We start from the raw sequence: 19,273 nt of genomic DNA, 5'->3' as shown, positions 1-19,273 counted from the left end.
CCGGACCTTGGAGTTCTGTTTCCGGGTCAGACTGCTCGCAGCTTCGAGATGGGTAAGATGGCGGCGGCGGTGGCTTCATTGGCCACGCTGGCGGCAGAGCCCGGAGAGGACGCCTTCCGGAGACTTTTCCGCTTCTACCGGCAGAGCCGGCGGGGGACGGCGGACCTGGGAGCCGTCATCGACTTCTCAGAGGCTCACGTGGCCCGAGTCCCGAAGCCCGGCGTGCCCAAGGTACGAAGGGAGTAGGAGTGTGTGCTGCTCCGCACGCCTACCGTCCTCGTAGGTCTCTCGAGACCTAGCTGCCTCCGGGCCGGTTATGGAGGGAGCCCCGGCTGGGCCTGTGCGACGAGCTGTGCTGCCCCCAGAGCGCTGGGCCGCAGCTTTCTTCCGGCCGCCATTATCCCCCCCCCCCCCGAGCCCCGCGCCCTGGCTCCCCCTCCCCACCCGCTAAAAGAGCCTGGGAATTTCTCGTACGTCTTTAATTGTCCCATACGTTATTGTGTGTAACATTTTCGTGGACGTTAGGGTGACGCCACAGCTTCAAATAAAACCAGGCATCGAATAAGGCTCGGCCCTGCCCGCTGAGACGTAGGAAAAAGGTGTTTGAAGAATTTTGAACTACTCTACCCAAGGTGAAAATAAAGGTCAAATTTGCATTTCTCTAAAAGAACCTAGGACTCTGGAGAGATGGGTCTGCACTTACTGGTGTTCCAGAAGACCTGGGTTTGGTTTCCAGTCTACACGTGGCAGCTCAGAGCTGTCTGTACTCCAGTTCCAGAGGGTCAGGCACCCTCTCCTGACCTCCATAGGCAAAACACTCATGCATAGAAAATAAGTTTTTAAATAAATAAATTTTTATAAAAAGAAAATCTAAAAGACGTGCATAACCCTAGTTTTGCTTTAAGAAGAAAGAGAACATAATGGGGGAGGGGGGTTGTTGTGGTGTGTATGTATACTATCCTTACTCACATTTTTAAATATTTGTGGGTTTTCAAGACAGGGTTTCTGAGTAGGCCTGCCTGTTCTGGAGCTCGCGCTGAGGCCGGGCTAACCTCGAACTCACAGATCCCCTTGCCTCTGCCTCCCTAGTGCTGGGATAAAAGTGATTGCCATCGCTGCCTGGCCTCAGTCACACGTTTTAAAGCTTTGCCTTGTTGAGACAGTCTCATTCTATAGTTGAGGCTGGCAGCTAACAGAACTACCATGCCAGGATTTCTTTGAAGTAAATTTTAATGGGGAGAATATGTAAACCCTTATTTGACCTTAGTATAGTGCAGGGATGTTCACATCAATCTTCAAAAGCACAAAGTAAATTTGGAGTCTAGAAACTTTTAGCAGAAATGGTTTTAGAGTCATCTGAATTACACGTGGAAAACGTGTGCCCGGAGACTAACATTTGACTCCGAAGAGAGGTTGGGACACTCTTCATGTATCTCTGTTTTGCCATGATGCATGTGTGAATGCCTCCTCAAAGTGTATGTTTTGTTGCACAGTGCTCAAAAATAAAGTATATGTTGCATAAATGAAAGCTTGGGTTTTCAGTTTTCCAAACTCAGAGCAGATTAAAAGTGGCATTTTAGAGAAGCTGTTGTCACAAAACATCAGATGAGAGCAGTGGAGAAAAAGATGGCTGCCAGTCTGGCGAGGGAGAAATCAGAAAGGAAAAGGAGTATTTTCTTAGCTAAATAACTGGAAAACTTAAAGTGATCAAGACTCTCAAAGTCTCAGACAGCCCTTTTATTATACAGACTGGTAGACTTGGCATGTAACTCTAGTCAAGAGCTTGCCTAGCCTATTCCAGGCACTGGATTTGATTGCCCAGCAACAAAGAGAATTTTGTTTTTGCTGTTTGAAGCCTGCTTATACACCAGTCATTTGTTGTTGCTTTGTCAGGAAATCTCCATACTTAGAGGTTATTAAAACAAAAAGCTCATTTCTTAGGCCAGGTATGTGGCACACACCTTTAATTCCAGAACTTTTTAAACAAAGGCAGACAGATCTCTGAGTTCCAGGACAGCCAAGACTAGGAAATGAGGTCTACCTCCAAAAACCAACAACAGTTTTTCTTAAAGGTCATTAATCCTTGGGGGGGGGGGGAACCACAAAAAACATTGGAAGCCAGGCTGCTGGGGCCCACGCCTTTAATCCTAGCACTCTCTGTGAGTTCTGAGGCCAGAGAAATCCTATCTCAAAACAAAAACCAAAAAACAGGCATTCGCTGTATTTTAAAGCAAGCTACTTCTGTTTTCATGGGAAAATGAAGTGGTTTTGTTGTTTGTTCCCTTGATATGCCAACACTGAGTTTAGTTTTTTTTAAAGATAGGGCTTTTCTTTGTATCCCTGGCTATCCTGGAACTCACTTTGTAAACCAGGCTGGCCTTAAAATCACAGACATGTATCTGCCTCTGCCTCTGCCTCCCAGGTTCAGAGATTGAAGGTGTGTGCCACCAAGCCTGTCTACCTATTGGGTTTCTTAACCATTGTAATGACTCATCTAAAAAAATTCCCTATGTGTAAAGAAAACTCTGTGAGCTCCTAATGCTTATTTCTTTTTTTAGTAAGAAAAGCAAAGTTCTAGCATTAGTATCTCATCAAAGGGTAACACTTTCAACAAATGGGACCCTTATTGTTTCATGGAAATAATTTTTCTTTGTGGCTAGAGAACTCTCCATTTTTCTCAACCTACTCCTACTTGATATTTTACTATTGCTAATGATAACAAAATGCTTTAGAAGCAGTGTTTTAACAGTAACCAGACAAAATAGCATTGTGTCCTAAGATACCCCAAGATAGCAAACACTTTTCATGAATCTTCTCAAGAAATTTAGTAAAGCGTGTTCTCATAGGACAAGGTTGTCTTGAAAGTCAAAATTAGGGACTAGCAAGGTGACTCAGCATTAGGAGCACTCACACTCTTCTAAAGGACCTAGGTTCAGTTCCCGGCACCTGCATGGCAGCTCGTGACCATCTGTAACTCCGGTGCCAGGGAATCCTGTACTTTCTTCTGACCTCCACAGGCACCAGGCATGTAACTGGTGCACATTCATACTCATAAAATGAGAAAGTCTTAAAAATAAAAGCCAAGCCAGGTGCAGTGGCACATGCCTGACATTCCAGCACTCAGGAGGCAGAGACAGGCAGATCTTTGTGAATTCAAGGTGAGCCTGGTCTACAAATCAAGTCCTGGACAGCTGGAGCTACACAGACAAATCCTGTCTTGAAACACCCCCCAAAGTAGAAAGCCAAAACCAGTCTAGCTTAATTGTCTTGCTACTACTTGGCTCAGTTTCTTTTATAAAATAGTATATGTTAGATGAGGAAACCGTGGCCATAAGTGAAGTAGGAAGGGGCTAATATTAAGAGCCCATAGCAGAAATGTCTTTGGATGTCTCGGCTTCCCAGGATTGACCCTTAAGGTAGCTTGCCCCTAACTTAAGTCTCTCTTTCCAGGTAGTCAGATTTCATCTGAATGTGTCCTCAGTGAGCGAGCATGATGCCTGTAGGGCAGGGCTTCAGCCTGTGAGCAAGTGGCAGGCCTATGGACTTGAAGGCTATCCAGGTACGTGCACCTCAGGGAAAGTGAAATTACTCAGCCATTTGTGATTCCATAGGAAGAATATGAATACCCTGGAGCATCTCCTGTTTGTGCCTTCTGAGGTGTCTGTTTAATGCTACCAAAGACTGGAGTAACTCAGAAGTGTCATAACAAATTAAATGAAAAAAATTAAAGACAGACTTTAAACTCTGCCGAAAATCTGAATCTCAACTCTGCCAGAGTTTTAAGTAATAGAATAATTAACTGATAATTGTTATTCCAATCACATTTGCAAGTAGCGTACCAACTTACAAGTTGTGACTGCCACGTCTGAACACTAAAAATAAATAAATAAATATGTCTGTGTGTGTGTGTATATATATATATATATATAAATAAAGTTCAAAGGCTTTAATAGACTCAATAATTTAGAATATTTTGTTGATTTTCTTAAAGGTGCATTTGTCTAATTTTTTGTATAGTGTTTTTCCTGCATATATGTCTGTATACCATGTGTATGTCAGAAGTCAGAAGAAGGTGTCGGGTCCCCTGGCACAGGAGTTAGATGGTGATGAGCTGCCTTGTGGGTATTTGGAACAAAAACTGGGTCTTCTAGAAGGGCAGCAAGTGCTCTTAACTGTTGGGCCATCTATCTCTCAGGCCCAAGATTTGTTTATTATGTATGGGGAGAAGGGTTACATGGACATGAGTGCAGTTGCCCTTAGAGGGCAGAAGAGGATGTCAGATCACTGGAGCTGGAGTTACAGACAAAAGAGCCACCTGACATGGATCCTGGGAACCAAACCCCAGCTTTCTGCAAGAACAGTATATACTCATAACTGCTAAGCCTTGTCTCGAGCCCATCAATGTCTATGCATATGACTGTTTTGCCTACATGTGTGTATGTACACTGAATTGAGGCCTAGGTCTCCAGTTCCTGGAAACTGCTCTTAAACTTCTAACTCTTAGCTCCTATTTTCAAGTTTATGATTGTCTTTTGGTCTGGGCCTTCTTCATGCTATATAGATTATACAGAGTACAAGGTTATCAGGTCCCCTTTGGTTTTGTCTTGTCAGAGTGGTGTATCTGATTTTTCAGGCTTTGTAATACAATTTAAGCCATATCACTTGGGTTGTTACTTCATTGTGTCCTTGGAGAATTTCTTTGGCTTTCACAGCCATTGTAAGCTGCATTGAATAAAAGTATAATATATAGTGTTGAAAACTACTTTTAGGGTGATCAGAAGATTATGTTTACTTCTGCATCCTACTTATTCTGAAGGAACTTGGGTGTACTGAAACCTGTTTTTCCTGGAGTAAGTAGGAGGAAACTGGGTCTGGGGAAGAAAAGACTGATGGCAAATGTGACAGCAGTCATCAGACATTTTAAAAAAGGTTATGCACAAAGGATGAGAGGCAATGGAGTGGTGGTTAAGACATGGTTCTGGTTCCCATTTGTCTGGACTCATACCTGGGTCTTCTGTGTACTAGCTGACCTAGGACACTTCTCTTTATTTCCCTTGTCCTCAGTTTCTTCAGGCATAAAATGTGTATAAAAATAGGGCCCACCATAAGATTAGGATGAAGTTGGCTCGAGAAATAACTCAGTGGTTAAGAGTGCATATTACCCTTCAGAGAACCTACGTTCAGAACCTACCTCGGCTCAGAACTAGATGTGACACCACTGATAGATACATAACGCATCTTACTAAAAATAAATATTTTAAAATGTTACAATGGTTTAGTTTGAATATATATGTAAAGTGCTCTAGTTAGTGCCTGACACAGTACAAGGTCAGCCCAGGCCATATAGCAAGACCCTGCCTCAGAGCAAGCACAGTAAGAAATGGGACAAATCAGTTCAACTACAATAACAACTTCTTGTCTCTAAAACCAAAAAACAGCAACAAAAATAACTGATTTGGAAGTTGTGGGTGCCAGAACCCCAAAACAATGCAAGTTTAGATGAGCAGAATTTTGATGCATAGAAGATATACCATTGTTAGATATACCACTCAGTGGTACGGTGTTTGCTGATCACGTACAAGGTCTTACTTCAGTCACCATTACAGAACACACACACAAAAGAAAAGCCAGGTAGAATCGTGGGTATAAGAATATGAAGAAAGGGGGCTAGAGAGATGGCTTAGTGGTTAAGAGCACACTGTCTGTTCTTCCAGAGGTCCTGAGTTCAATTCCCAGGAACCACATGATGGCTCATAACCATCCATAATGAGCTCTGGTGCCCTCTTTGGCGTGCCATAAACACTAAATAAATAAATAAATCTTTAAGAAAAAGAATGTGGGGGCTGGAGAGATGGCTCAGTGATTAAGAGCACTGTCTGCTCTTCCAAAGGACCCGGGTTCGATTCCCAGCACCCACATGGCAGCTCACAACTGTCTCTAACCCTAATTCTAAGGGATCTGACACTTTCATACTAATGCACATAAAATAAAATTAAATAAATATAAAAAACAATTTAAAAGCCAAGTCTGGTGGTATATCACTGTCTTACTGTTGGAAAAAAAAAATGTGAAACAATTTCAAATTTATTCTCTTCCACCCCTTTCTTTTTTAAATAGGATTTATTTTTATCACAAACCCATTCCTCCCGGGATGCCAGCGGCACTGGGTAAAACAGTGCCTTAAATTGTACTCTCAGAAACCTAATGTGTGTAACCTGGACAAGCACATGACTAAAGAAGAGACCCAAGGTCTGTGGGAACAGAGTAAAGAGTTCCTAAGGTAAGTTCTACAGCCAGAGGAAGGTTCTCATAGATCCTAGACGAAACTATTTCAGACAAGTACTGTGAAAGTGGCTATGTTGGGGGTTGAGTTAGGTTTTTCCTCCTAGTTTTTTTTTTTTTTTTTATTGCACTGTTCTTTCCCCGAGAACATTTGCACAGATACTCTGACATTATATTAAAGATTCTTACCATAGCTTAGAAACTGAGTTCATCCACATTCTTTATCACATGATTCTTTTTATTCTGCTTCCAACATTTTTTTGTAGTGTGTTCCTTTAAAGACCTGTAGGAAAAATTATCACTGGTAGCACTTTTCTTGTTTTACATGGAGTTGCTAGTGCTGGCTCTTTTGTGATGGGTCAGTTTTTGCTCATGAAAGAACTAGTGTTTAGATCTCAAATGTTTCAGCATTCATTCCATGAATGCTCCTTGGAGAAATGAGTTGGATATCAGACATGGTGCTAGGTATAGAGACACAGCACTTAATTGATAGGACACTCTTTTCATACTTAAAACTGAGTGGTCCGTCAAAACAATTATCTATAGGAGTAATTACAATGCTGAGAAAATGTTATAATGATGGTTAGGAAAACGCTAGGAAAAAAATTCTTACAGTCAGGATGAAAGTATCCAAGAAAAGAAAAGTGATATATATATATATATATTTTTTTTTTTTTTAAATATATCAATTTTTTTTTTCCTTCTTTCTGACCATTTCAACTATCTTCGATATGGTTAGGGATTTGCCGTTCAGAATAGTAAAAGGTCTGGCTAGGCAGGGAATCTTATGAAAGGGGGAGATGAAAGACCTGGAGGGGACAAGAGCTCCACAAGGAGAGCAACAGAATCATAAAAACTCTGGGCACAGGGGTCATTTCTGAGACTGATACTCCAACCAAGGACCATTCATGGAGATAACCTAGAACCCCTGTACAGATGTAGCCCATAGCAGCTCAGTCTCCAAGTGGGTTCCCTAGTAAGAGGAACAGGGGCTGTCTCTGACATAAACTCAGTGTCTGGCTCTTTGATCACCAACCGTTAAGGGGGAGACAGTGCAGCCAGTGCTGATGAGACCTGATAGTCTAGAGTCAGGTGGAAGGGGAGGAGGACTTCTTCCCCTATCAGTGGACTGGGGGAGGGGCATTGGAGATGAGGGAGAGGTCTACAAAGTGAATAGATTGCAATAAATAAAGTTAAAGAAAAAGTCTTGCTAGAAGTGTTAATCAGTTAATCAGCAGAGATGTGGTATTTAAAACAGTATATTCTGTGAGATAGGAGCACAATGTATGTATGAATGTTGGAGATTCAAAGGAAGATAGGAAACATTTCCTAGGCATATCCGTAGACCTTGCTTGACTCTGCCTGTGACCAGGCAAGGGGGACAGCGTATGCAAGAGTAATTGGAGTTCATGCAAGTTCTAACCAGCTTAATCAGTAGCTGGGTGAATTGCAGTACTCCAACATTCTGTTTCCAACTTCCTCCTGTTCTCATGCTGGAAAGTGATGGTAATTTAACCTGATTCTTTTTTTCAGTTCTAAAAAAGAAAACAAAAAACAGTTCCTGTCTTCTATTATTTTGTAAAAGTGAAGAATAAAAACATTTTAAAAGATTTAGTGGCAAATACTAGTTTAGAGTTTATAGATTTTCATGAGTATGCTTGCTTACATGGCAAGGTTGGAATAATTTATAATAAAGGCTTTCGGGTAAGTTAGGTAAAACAGGAAAGGGGTGTGGTGAGTGGAGTAGGACCTAACTGTACAGTGTTTAGCCATCTAGAGCTTGGGAGACTACATTAGTCCAAGCCACTCAATTCATATGTTTTTTTATAGAATGCTAAAGGAGCCTCCCAAGTATCTGCTTTCTGCCCACTTCCAAATGCTTTTGACATAGAATGTAGAAGCTGTATCGTTCTTCTCACAGCTTTCAGCTATAGCTCAGTTCTGATGAAGCTACACAGAGTTAATACAATCTCTTAAGATACCAGGTTAGAGGACTTTCTAGACTGCTCATTCTTAATGACCACTGATTATAGATTCAGGGATATTTCATGACCTCTTCATGATCAGTAATCCACTAGAACAGCCCTGGAACTCAGGAAAACATTATGCTTCCAGTTTCACTAACTCCAGACACATTAAGACAGGTATAGTAAGTAGCCTATGGGTGCTCTTTGCTATCAAAACAGACCATACTGCCCTTTAGTGGCTAGGGAGCTCCAGATTTTAGTGTCCAGAATTTTTTGTGCATTTTGTTGTATAATAACCACTGATTAAACAATAACTGTATATGCTGGAGAGGTGACTCCATGGAGAAAGTATTTTACTTATAAGAACAGGGACCTAGGTTCAGTTCCCCAGAACCCATGTGATTTGTTTTACTCTTTTTTTTCAAAGGGCCAGACATAGCCTTGCCTACTTGTAGTCTCAGCACTGGTGAGCAAATTCTTAGAGATGAGTAAGTTTCTGGAGTGTACTGCTTAGCCAACATGCTTGATGAGTTCCAGAACAGAGAGAAACCCTGACACAATAAAGGAAGTTAGGAACTGGTGAGAGAACTTAGTTGGTAAAGTGTTTGCCACACAAGCTTGAGGATCAAAATTCAAACCCCTGTACCCACATTTTCTAAAAAAGGCGTGGTAGTACTCACTTGCAATCCCAAGGGCTAGAAAAGTAGAGACAGACAGATTCCTGGGACTCATTTGCTGGTCTAATCGGGAAGCCCAGTGTTTCACTGAAAAACACTCTCAGATAAAAGCAAAGTGGACAACTTGGAAATGACACAAGGCATTAGCCATGTAATTGAATTCAATCTTAAGGTCAGACCCATTCTGGAGGTAAAATAATACCACTTAGCTCAAAACTTCACCCCTCTAATCACATGGTTGAATTTTATGGGATTACCAGCCAGCATCCTTAGCATAAACCCAGGTGTGATTCAGGGGCTTACCATGATTAACAGTGGAACTGCTATCAGGAAATTCTGAGGGCTTGGAGTACATGTAGCTCGGTGACAGCATCTAACATGCATGGGGCTTTTAAGGTTTAGCCTCAGGACCAAGAACAAGAAGAAGAATTTCCTTCCTAGAACCAGAGCAAAGGACTAGTCAAATCCTTTCCTGCATAACACCATCATGGGTTTTTGGTTGGTTGGTTGGTCGGTTGGTCTTTCAGTCTTTCGAGACAGTTTCTTTGTGTAGCCTTGACTGTATTGGAACTTACTATTGTAGACCAGACTGACCTGGAGCTAAGAGATCTGCTTGCCTCTGCCCTAAAGGCATTCACCATCACTGCCCAGCCATCATGGTTTTTTATTTGTGTTTTGTTTTAATACTGTGTCCTTCCATATAGTCCTCTAGTTTGCTGTGTAAACCAGGATGGCCTGGAGCTCACAGAGATCCTCCTGCATCTGCCATCTGAGTGCTAAGATTAAAGGTGTATGCCACCATGCCCAGTACCTTCATAGAAATCTGAAATTGTGTGCCTATAAGAGCTAAGATCCAGGGAGGATTAACACCTAACCTCCAAAGGTACTTATGCTTGTGTGTACATACCCATGCACATAATTGAAAACAAAACAGGAGAAAACAAGGCAGAGGGGTGGTTTGAATATATAAGAAAGTTCTTCAGTAGAGAAAGCCTTAAAAGTTTATAAGAGTAATGGGGTATAGTATGAGTCTAGGAACCAGGAAGGAGGTTGTATTGTGAGGCCTGTAGAGGTTTTGAACAGGGAAAGATGACATTTTCCTGCATTGTTTGATTGTGCCTATGTTTCTCATTACCTTAAAAGACAAGGGCAAAACAGAGAACATGACGTACACAAAGGTGTAGAGCTGGAAGATTAAGTGAGGCAAAAGGGTGTTAAATAAGATAACACTCAAGTGTTCACTTGTGATAAGAGATTCGGGTTGAGAAAGCTAGAAAACTTCATACTGAAAGAACATGGCTCTTGAAATAGGAATTAAAGATCAGGTTCAGAACTGGGCTGAAGTGGTAGCTCACTTGCTATTCTTCCAAAGGACCCAGGCTTAATTTGCAAAACCTACATGGTGATTAATGGCCATCCATAAATCTAGTTCCAGGGTATTTGACACCCTCTCCAAACAACCTGGGCTCCAGGTGCACACATGCAGACAAAACATGCATGCACATAAAATTAATAAATCTAAAAAATACTTATTTTAAACGTCAGGTTTAGTGCAAAGAGCATGGAAAGGAAAGAGAAAGAAAGCTGTGGTCTCTGAGAAAATAGTTATAAAAAAAATTGCCATGCCTTAAAATTAAATGAATGAATGAATGAATAAATAAATAAAGCTTAGCAGCTGGATGCTAAGGCTTTTCGAGCTGTTTCTCTGTATAGCCCTGGCTGTCCAGGAATTTGCTTTGTAGACCTCAGATCTGGTCTTGAACTCAGAGTTCTGCCTGCCTCTGCCTCCTGAGTGCTGGGATTAAAGGCAATATGCTGGGCTGGAGAGATGGCTCAGAGGTTAAGAGCACTGGCTGCTCTTCCAGAGGACCTGAGTTCAATTCTCAGCACCCACATGGTGGCTCACAACCATCTGTAATGAGATGTGGTGCCCTCTGCTGGCATGCAGGTATACAAGCAGACAGAACATTGTATACATAACAAATAAATAAATCCTTAAAAAAAAAAACCTACAACACTGTTTTGTATAGGCAAAAAAGAAAATGCAATGCTTACTTATGGGATCCAGAGTACCACTGTAGAGTGGACAACTGGCCAGTTCATTTCTATATAGGGTTCTCTTGAAGGCGATCTTTTTATAACATGATTGTTGAGAAAACTGCCTACACTTACATAAAGCTCTTAGCGTGACAAAAACATCAAACTGCTGTGTGAGCACATTGACCAGGTGGGAGGGTGGCCAGCCCCACCATCCATCATCCTCTTGCTAATGCCTGGAAGAAGCATCATGGGCAGAGAGCATACCATATTTTTGTTTGCTATGAAAACCAGTAATTAGGGCTATGCATTCCTGAAACATTGAAAATTATTTTGGTAATTGGATAAAGATTTGAAGTTTGTTTAGATGCCAGAACGTCTGTTCCAAGCTAGGAATGGTGCTGTACACCTTTAAGCCAGCACTCAGGAAGCAGAGATAGGCAGATTGCTTGAGTGTGAAGCCAGTCTAGTCTACTTAGTAAGCTCTAGGCCAGCTAGGGCTACATAATGAGACTGACTCAAAAAGTTAAAAAAGAAAAATTCTCAATACAGGTCTTAGTACTCTTAATGTTGGCCTCCTTAATCAAGTTTTGGCTAATAGCTTAGACTAGATGCATAGACTCGAGGGCCCGTAGAAAGGATTGTTGCTGCCATTTAAGATGACTAAATTTCTCTTGTTTACACTCTTTGCAGGTCTAAAGAAATGAATAAACGAAGGCCCCGAAGTTTGCTGGAGAGGCTTCGTTGGGTCACTCTGGGCTACCATTATAACTGGGACAGTAAGGTATTTCTTAAGCTTTATTCATTTGTTACACATTTATAGGTACTTGAGCACTTGAAGTTGGATTTGTTCCTGCACAAACTTGAAATACCACTGCCAGAATAAAGGCTGTCAGAAGCATGAGTGAACCATTTAGAGGAGGGGCTATGATTTATTGCCTTTTTTACATCTCCCTTGGAGAGCTGGCAGTGGTAGCACACTACCTCTAGTCTCAGGAGGCTGAGACAGGAGGTGTACTATTTTCAAGGCCAGTATGGGCTATGTAACAAGACCCTGTCTCAGAAAGTTAAATTGGGAACTAGAGCGATAGCTCAGTGGTTAAGAATGTCTGTGGCTTTTACAGAGGAGCCGGCTTCAATTTCCAGCACCCATATGGTGTGACCAGCCTGAGTTCCAAGGTTTCTAATGCTCTCCTCTGGCCTCTGTGGGCAGACATAGGTGCAGGCAAAACACTCATTTTATTAGTTGATTGACTAATGCCTGTAAAGTCTGTCTAGCAGTACCTCACTGTTCTGAACAGTTAGCTATCAGGACACCAAAAGGGCAGTCAGTGCTTACTCTGTTTTCATTTGTTCTTAATATTTTTATGGCCAGGCTGTGGGGTGGCACATGCCTTTAATCCAAGCACTTGGAAAGCAAAGGCAGGTAGATCTCAGTGAGTTCCAGGACAGCCGGGCTTCACAGAGAAACCCTGTCTCCAAAAACCAAAAAATACATGTATTTTTTTTCTATATACCTCAAACTTATCCTTTTTTTCCTTAGCGAAAATTATCAATAACTACATGAATATTTAAAGAAAAAGACAAAATGAACATGGGGAGGAAAGTTTATCAAGATAGTAAGACAGTAAAGACTCTAGGACAGAAGCTTAGTATGGGACACCTTACTATGGGACATCACCTTCCATCTTAAGAATTAAATAGGGTGGGGTGGGGCAGTGATAGTGCGCTCCTTTAATTACCTGACACTCAGGAGACAGAAGCAGACAGATCTCTGAATTCTGCGCAGGTGGGGGATGGTAGATCACTATACACAGCATATACACTGCATCCCATATAGAGGACAACAAGGACTGAACAGAGAAATTATCTCATAAAACAAGAAAAATACAAAGTAATAATTATTAAATAGGAAACCAAGGATATAGAGAGAGACCCTATCTCAAACCAAAAGGAATTAAGTAGGAGCTTTCTTTATTTGCTGTTGAATTTTTTCAAACCAAGAAAATAAAAATTGAAAACAAGTTCCAACCAAACAGGAAAGGCCATCCACATCGATAGGTTTTTCTTTTACCCAACAATTTGTCCCACTCGGTACTTTTGTGGTTTGCACCAACTAGACTGCACCAGATGAAACTTGTAAGACCAAAAAAATGTTCTCTGATAGATTTAGTCTAACTTAGCACAGGAAGAAGTAAGGGCAAAGGAGCATCGGTCCTCTGCAGAAGTGCTCAGTCCAGAAAGCACAATTCCTATTGGCCAACTTGTTCTTATGAAACATTCGCTTACTGAAAGTAAGTTGAAAACAGAAGCTCCCGCACTCAGGGAGGCAGACGCAGGTGGATCTCTTGAGTTCAAGGCCAGCCTGGTCTACAAAGGGAGTCCAGCACAGGAAGGCTATACATAGAAACCCTGGCGAGAGAGAGAAAACAGAAGCAAGTTAAGGAGATAGATTAATGGCTGAAAAAAAGACTTCCAATTTAAGATTGTACCTTGACCATGATTTAAGTCAGACTTAATCTAGATGTTTTGAGCATATAATTTCATCAGATTGACCAGACAGGTGGCAACCACCCAGGTTACAAGCTTGCTATAGTTTTGGGTTTTCTTTTAGTAAAAAATAGCCTTTTGGAGGAAGACCTCACAGAACCCCATCTCTGTGGAGCTGTGTGGTTGCAGGGAAGGGAAGAGACATGACCTTAAGTAGTAACCACTGGCAAGGTACCAGTGTGCCTACAGGTGACCCTGCTGGAAAACTGTGTCACAAAAATAAAATTTTTTTAAGCCATGAAAGTAGAAGAGAGAGGGGATAGGAGGTCAGACAAGAGGGTTTTAAGGTGTGAATATGGTCAAAAATACATGATAAATATTTCAGGAAATGTCACAAGGAAACACATTGTTGCGTTTAATTAATATATAAAACTTTGGCCTCTACAAAAATTTGAGATGCTGAGCCCAATTGTTTCAAGCATCTTCCACCAAAGAGGGAAGATTCTTCTAGATTTCCTTGGGGATTTGTTTTTTTGTGTGTTTTTTGTTTTGTTTGGTTTTGGTTTTGGTTTTTTTTTTTTTTTAGAGGTCTTTGTTGTTGTTGATATGGTTTCTCTGTGTAGCCTTGGCTGTCCTGGGCTCAATTTGTAGACCAGGCTGGCCTTGAACTCATAGCAGTCTGCCTGGTTCACCTCCCTGAGTGCTGGAATTACAGGGTTGCACCACTATGTCTGGCCCAGATCTCCTTAGTTTTAACTAACACCTTTCATTTATGGTGCTATTTTATATTGATCGTCTTGTTTTTTAGGCTCTCTTGATCATGACAGTCCTGAGGTGCCTTTAACTTAAGAGTGCTATCGTGCTTAGGATTCAAGTATACTAGAATCCTAAGAAAAGTTGCTTCTATGTATATAACATAATTGTGACTTTTTGTGACTTAGCACTGCACGATACCTGTCATGCAGTGAGTGAGTGCTCAGTAGCTCGAATGGTTTATTATTAGATCTCTGTATGCCTCAAGAGTGGGTAGATACCCAGCTAGGCATTGTGCACATCCTTATTTGCCTGGCACTTAGGAGGCAAAGGCAGAAGAATCACTGCAAGTTGAAGACTGGCCTAGTGTATATTAGCAGGTTCCAGGCCATCCAGGGCTACATTGCAAGAAATGGGGTAGGGAGCTTAATAGGCACCTGTGCTAATAGTAGTGTAAGTTAAAGGATTATACACCACGATTTCCTGTGTTCTGAGATCATTGTTTATTTCTCCTATTTTCTCTACTTTTACCAAAGAAATACTCAGCAGATCATTATACACCTTTCCCTTCTGACCTGGCTTTCCTCTCAGAGCAAGTCGCCGCTGCCTGTGGATTTCAGGGTTTCCAAGCAGAAGCAGGTATCCTGAATTACTACCGCCTAGACTCCACACTGGGGATCCATGTGGACCGATCTGAACTAGATCACTCCAAACCCCTGCTGTCCTTCAGGTAACTTAATTTCAGGAGTTTCAGATTGTTCATTGTTTAATTTTTTTTTCCTAAGGCATTTTAAAGCTAAAATTAGAAGATTTGTGTTTTATACTAAGAGTTATTGTCACTGCCGTGTGTAGTAAACAAGTTAGAAGGTATAAAGCAGATGAATGAGCTGTTTTGGAAACACGAAATATCTATAAAACAAATAATGTTGATGTTCAGTTTTGCTTTGCATATCTGCTGCATCACATTTTATTTTGCAGGAGGTCTGTGGGCTGTCGTAGTAATGTATGGCGGCGAGTAGATCATAGGTTGGTCACTTGGAAACACAAGCCAGAATAGTTTTTAAGGGATGACTTGGGCTGAGGAGATGGCTCTGTTTGTAAAGTCACTTGCTGCACAAGCATGCGGACCGACCTGTGTTCAGGCCCCCAGATCCATGTAAAGAGCTAGGCATATGTAAGCAGCACATGCCTGTAATCCAGTGCTAGGGGCGGGGGGATGACAAGACAGTGGTTCCCAGGGTTCCAGAGTCAGTGTGATGTCCTATCTCAAAAAACGGACAAACAGTAAGGTGAGGCCTGTGTGATGGCTTATCAGATAAAAGCATTTGCTGCAAGCTTGACCTAAATTCAGTCTCGGGACCCACAAGATGAGAGAATCAATTCCGTTAGCAGTTATCCCAACTGTTCACACATGCACTGTGGCGCGAACATAGCCACAGAGAAAATGAATGAATGAATCTAATTTTTAAAAGGAAATAAATAAGATGGGGTCAACAAGATGGCTCAGTGGACAGAAGCACTTTCCCCAACAAGCCTGATGGCCTGAATTTGTTGCCCAGATCCCACAGTAGGAGGAGAGAACTCCTAAATGTCCTCTGGCGACCGTGTGTGCTCCATAGCACATGCACATACCTATTAGATGCACATGCAGAATTGATCAAGTATAAAATTAAAGGATGCAGAGCTAGAGGGATGGTATAGTGGTCAAAGCACTTGCTGCTCTTCTAGATCCCTGAAGTTTAATGCTCAGCACCCATGTGGTAGCTCACAGCCACCTGTAACTCCAGCCCTAGGCAGTCCAGTTCCCTGTCTGTTTCTGAGGACACTAAGACACACATGTACAGACAAACGTAAGCAAAACACCCACACACATTTTTAAAAAAATATGTGGAAGGCATCAGCATTAACTTCTGGTCTTCACAGAGGTGTACAGAGATCAGAAGGAAGTAAGAATCACGAGGTGGCTCAGGCTCCTCACAACCTGAGTTAACCATTGAGGGCCATGGAGCAGAAAGAAATAACTGACTCCTGTGATCTCCACATATGTGAGGACCTGGAAACAGTCAGTCTGGAATGACAAAAGAATGTGGTAGCCAGTGACTTTCACAAGTATAACCATTAACAGAAACTTCAATTTTTTTTTACTTTTCTGTTTTGTAGCTTTGGACAGTCTGCCATCTTTCTCCTGGGTGGCCTCAAGAGAGATGAGGCCCCAACAGCCATGTTTATGCACAGTGGTGACATCATGGTGATGTCGGGGTTCAGCCGCCTGTTAAATCATGCAGTCCCTCGAGTCCTTCCACATCCTGATGGGGAATGCCTGCCTCACTGCCTGGAGACTCCTCTTCCAGCTCTCCTACCTAGTGGTTCACTGCTTGAGCCCTGTTCTGTGGAGGACTGGCAGGTGTGTGCTACCTACTTGAAAACTGCTCGAGTTAATATGACTGTTCGACAGGTTCTGGCCACAGGCCAGGACTTTCCTGTAGAACCCATGGAGGAGACAAAAAGAGACACTAGTGCAGATGGTTTGTGTCATCTGGATGACCAGAGTAGCCCAGTAAAACGGGTGCGGTTAAGTCCTGACAGCTAAGACTTAGGGGCTGGGTTCTCTTACTCAGACAGGCTTCTGTTGCCATGCATTCTAGCCCTGAGACAAGCCACACAAAGAGCCAGGAAAGAAGTCATCCATCACGCTGCTGACTTCGGCACGTCATGGAGAGTAAACTGATTATAGTTTGCTCAGAGAAGTGTTTTCTCGTAAGGAGAAGGAACTTGTTTGGTCAGACCACGTTGGCATAATGATACACACAAACTTCTTGGCCTCTGCTGTTGTCTCTGAGGGGGAAGAAGTGAGTTCATATGTCTGTGGTGAGTCAGTACCTCAGAGTTTGTTAGGAAATCAGGTGTCTTCCTCTAAGCAATATATGATCTGTGAGCCAGCCACCAGAGTTCCTAACTCCTACTCACCAAACTCTTTGAGCTCCTCTTCTCTCACAGAGGACTCTTAAACAGTGGAATTAAAGTGTCCGCCGGGAGCAGGAATTGTCACTTGGTTGGTGGAGCACAGGCCTGCGGTGCACCAATCTGGCTCCAGTGCCACATACGTCAGGCGTGGTGCGCACCTTTTGCCCAGCACCCCAGGGGGAGAACCAGAAGTTCAAGGCCATCCTAGGTTTCCAGACTCTGGTGGCTTTTTAGTTCAATGGGCTAAAGTGTTAACTGTTTTCTCCATGAATAAACTTACTTGACTGTAAATTAAAGATCTGTATCTGCCTTTGAGGGTGAGGGTATCAGAGATGCGCTTTTTCCTCATGGTATTGAAGCCTCTGGCTGTTTCTCCCCAAGTTTTATGCCTGTCACGGGAAGAATGTACCTTGACAATCAGTCCAGTTGCTGCTGTTTTTCTGATGTCAAAAATATGTCATCTCCATGGGGAAATTTTGGTATTAAAGGGGAGTTTGGTACTTCTTTCTAGAAAATGGGTGTGTCTGTTAGTTTGGGAGGCTGAGACTTGGTGGAAGCCACTCTGCAGTAAGTTTTCATTGTTGTTCATTAAATGTGACCCACCTGAAACCAGGAAGCTGTCATTTGGTAAAGCCAGCAAAGATTATCAGTATCATTAAAACAAACTCTTTAGGTACTAGCATTGGCCTGAGTTTAGGAGCAAATGGAAAGAGGCTAGCCAAGAGCAGGAACATGTCTCCATCCCAAGCTCCTGACGGAGCATGCTCAAGTAAGTTACAGGTCAGCAAATGGCAGCCCAGCTTCAGTTTCTTTGTTGTTTGCTGTTTCTAAGAGGCTGTGGGTTGTGGGGGAGGGGTTATAAGACATAAAAATTGTATGAAGTTCCAACATCCAGAATGTACTTCTTGAGGGGGCAGCTGGAGAGATGACCCAGAAGTTAAGAGCATGTATTGCTCATGCAGGAGAACCTGGGTTCAGTTCCCAGTCCCCATATGGCATCTCATAACCATCTGTAACTCCAGGGATGCCAACAGGGTATTCTGGCCTCCCGTCCCCAGGCACACATGTGACACATACCTGAGGCAAACAGTCAAATACAAAATAAAAATCTATTTGTGTGTGTGTTTGAAAGACTTTGGGAACAAGTCTCTTTGCTTGAGTTAAAAAATAAGTGAACGTACGGTTAGAAAGTTGCCACAGAGCCTGGAAGATATGATCTGCACCTTGACAGCAAGTCTAACCTAAGAAACCTCTGAAGAAAGGGCGCCAGCAACAAGCCTGACACCGAGGAGAGAACAATGGGAAGTAGTGTTTTTAAACTTGTCAGTTACCAGTGGATAGAATTGAAATGCAGCGTAGTGTAATTGGTATGGTGTCAGTGCACAGACAGTAAGTGTGGGCAGTGTCACTGTAATACTCACCTGTCCTGTGAAGGAGGGAAAGTACTGGCCTTGGCTGTTTGCATTGCGGGTCCCAGGTTGTGTCCTTTTTTCTTCTGATACCATTTAGAATGGGCACTTGCTAAATGTTTTCAGATGTGTGTTCTTGGGCCCAGTAAATTTCACTTCTGAGAATTGAGTCTTCAAAAGTCATGAGAAAACATTTGGGAAGTTTTTTTGTTGAAAAATAAATATTTATCATAATGAAGAGAAAGCCTGATCATTAACTATGCAGAGTAAAGTTTTGTAAGAATGTTACATATTCCTGAATTATTTAAAGTTTATGTCTTGCCTGTATGTATTTCTTCTCTAATGTTTCTATTTACATATTTCTAAAAAAGAAGCTTCAGTGAATGTGAATGCTTTTGTGCTCCCTTGTACTAAAATTTACAATAAAAATATTAAAAATCCATACTTATTTTTTAAAAAATAAAAATTTTATTCTTTTAAAAGGTAGTAATTTAATCATATTTTATGTGTGTGGGTGTTTTGCCTGCATGTGTTTGTCTGGTGCGTGTGGAGCCAGAAGGTGTTGGGTTCCCAGAAATTGGAGTTAGAGATGTCACCGTGTAGGTGCTAATATCAAACTCAGACCCTCCAGAAAAGGACTAAAGTGCTCTTAACTAGTGAGCCATCACTCCAACCCAAAAAGCATAGCTCTTAA

At 42.1% G+C, this 19,273-nt stretch overlaps 1 protein-coding gene and 1 non-coding gene across 2 annotated transcripts; both read left to right on the top strand.

The window, feature by feature from the left end:
* Window positions 1-35: 35 nt before the first annotated feature.
* Alkbh1 (alkB homolog 1, histone H2A dioxygenase) lies at window positions 36-19,061 on the top strand. Its single transcript, XM_021653289.2, has 6 exons — window positions 36-231; window positions 3,451-3,559; window positions 6,118-6,280; window positions 11,657-11,747; window positions 14,743-14,936; window positions 16,367-19,061. The coding sequence occupies exons 1-6, from the start codon at window positions 49-51 to the stop codon at window positions 16,794-16,796; spliced, it is 1,170 nt and encodes a 389-aa protein (XP_021508964.1). The 5' UTR covers window positions 36-48; the 3' UTR covers window positions 16,797-19,061.
* Window positions 7,614-7,748, top strand: LOC132655644 (small nucleolar RNA SNORA58). Its single transcript, XR_009593433.1, has one exon. It is a non-coding gene; the product is annotated as a small nucleolar RNA SNORA58 (small nucleolar RNA).
* Window positions 19,062-19,273: the final 212 nt, after the last annotated feature.

Source organism: Meriones unguiculatus, chromosome 7, assembly GCF_030254825.1.
Source record: "Meriones unguiculatus strain TT.TT164.6M chromosome 7, Bangor_MerUng_6.1, whole genome shotgun sequence".
NCBI classification, from domain to species: domain Eukaryota; kingdom Metazoa; phylum Chordata; class Mammalia; order Rodentia; family Muridae; genus Meriones; species Meriones unguiculatus.
Note: the sequence above shows the minus strand (reverse complement) of the source record. Positions and strands in the feature narration are given on the sequence as shown.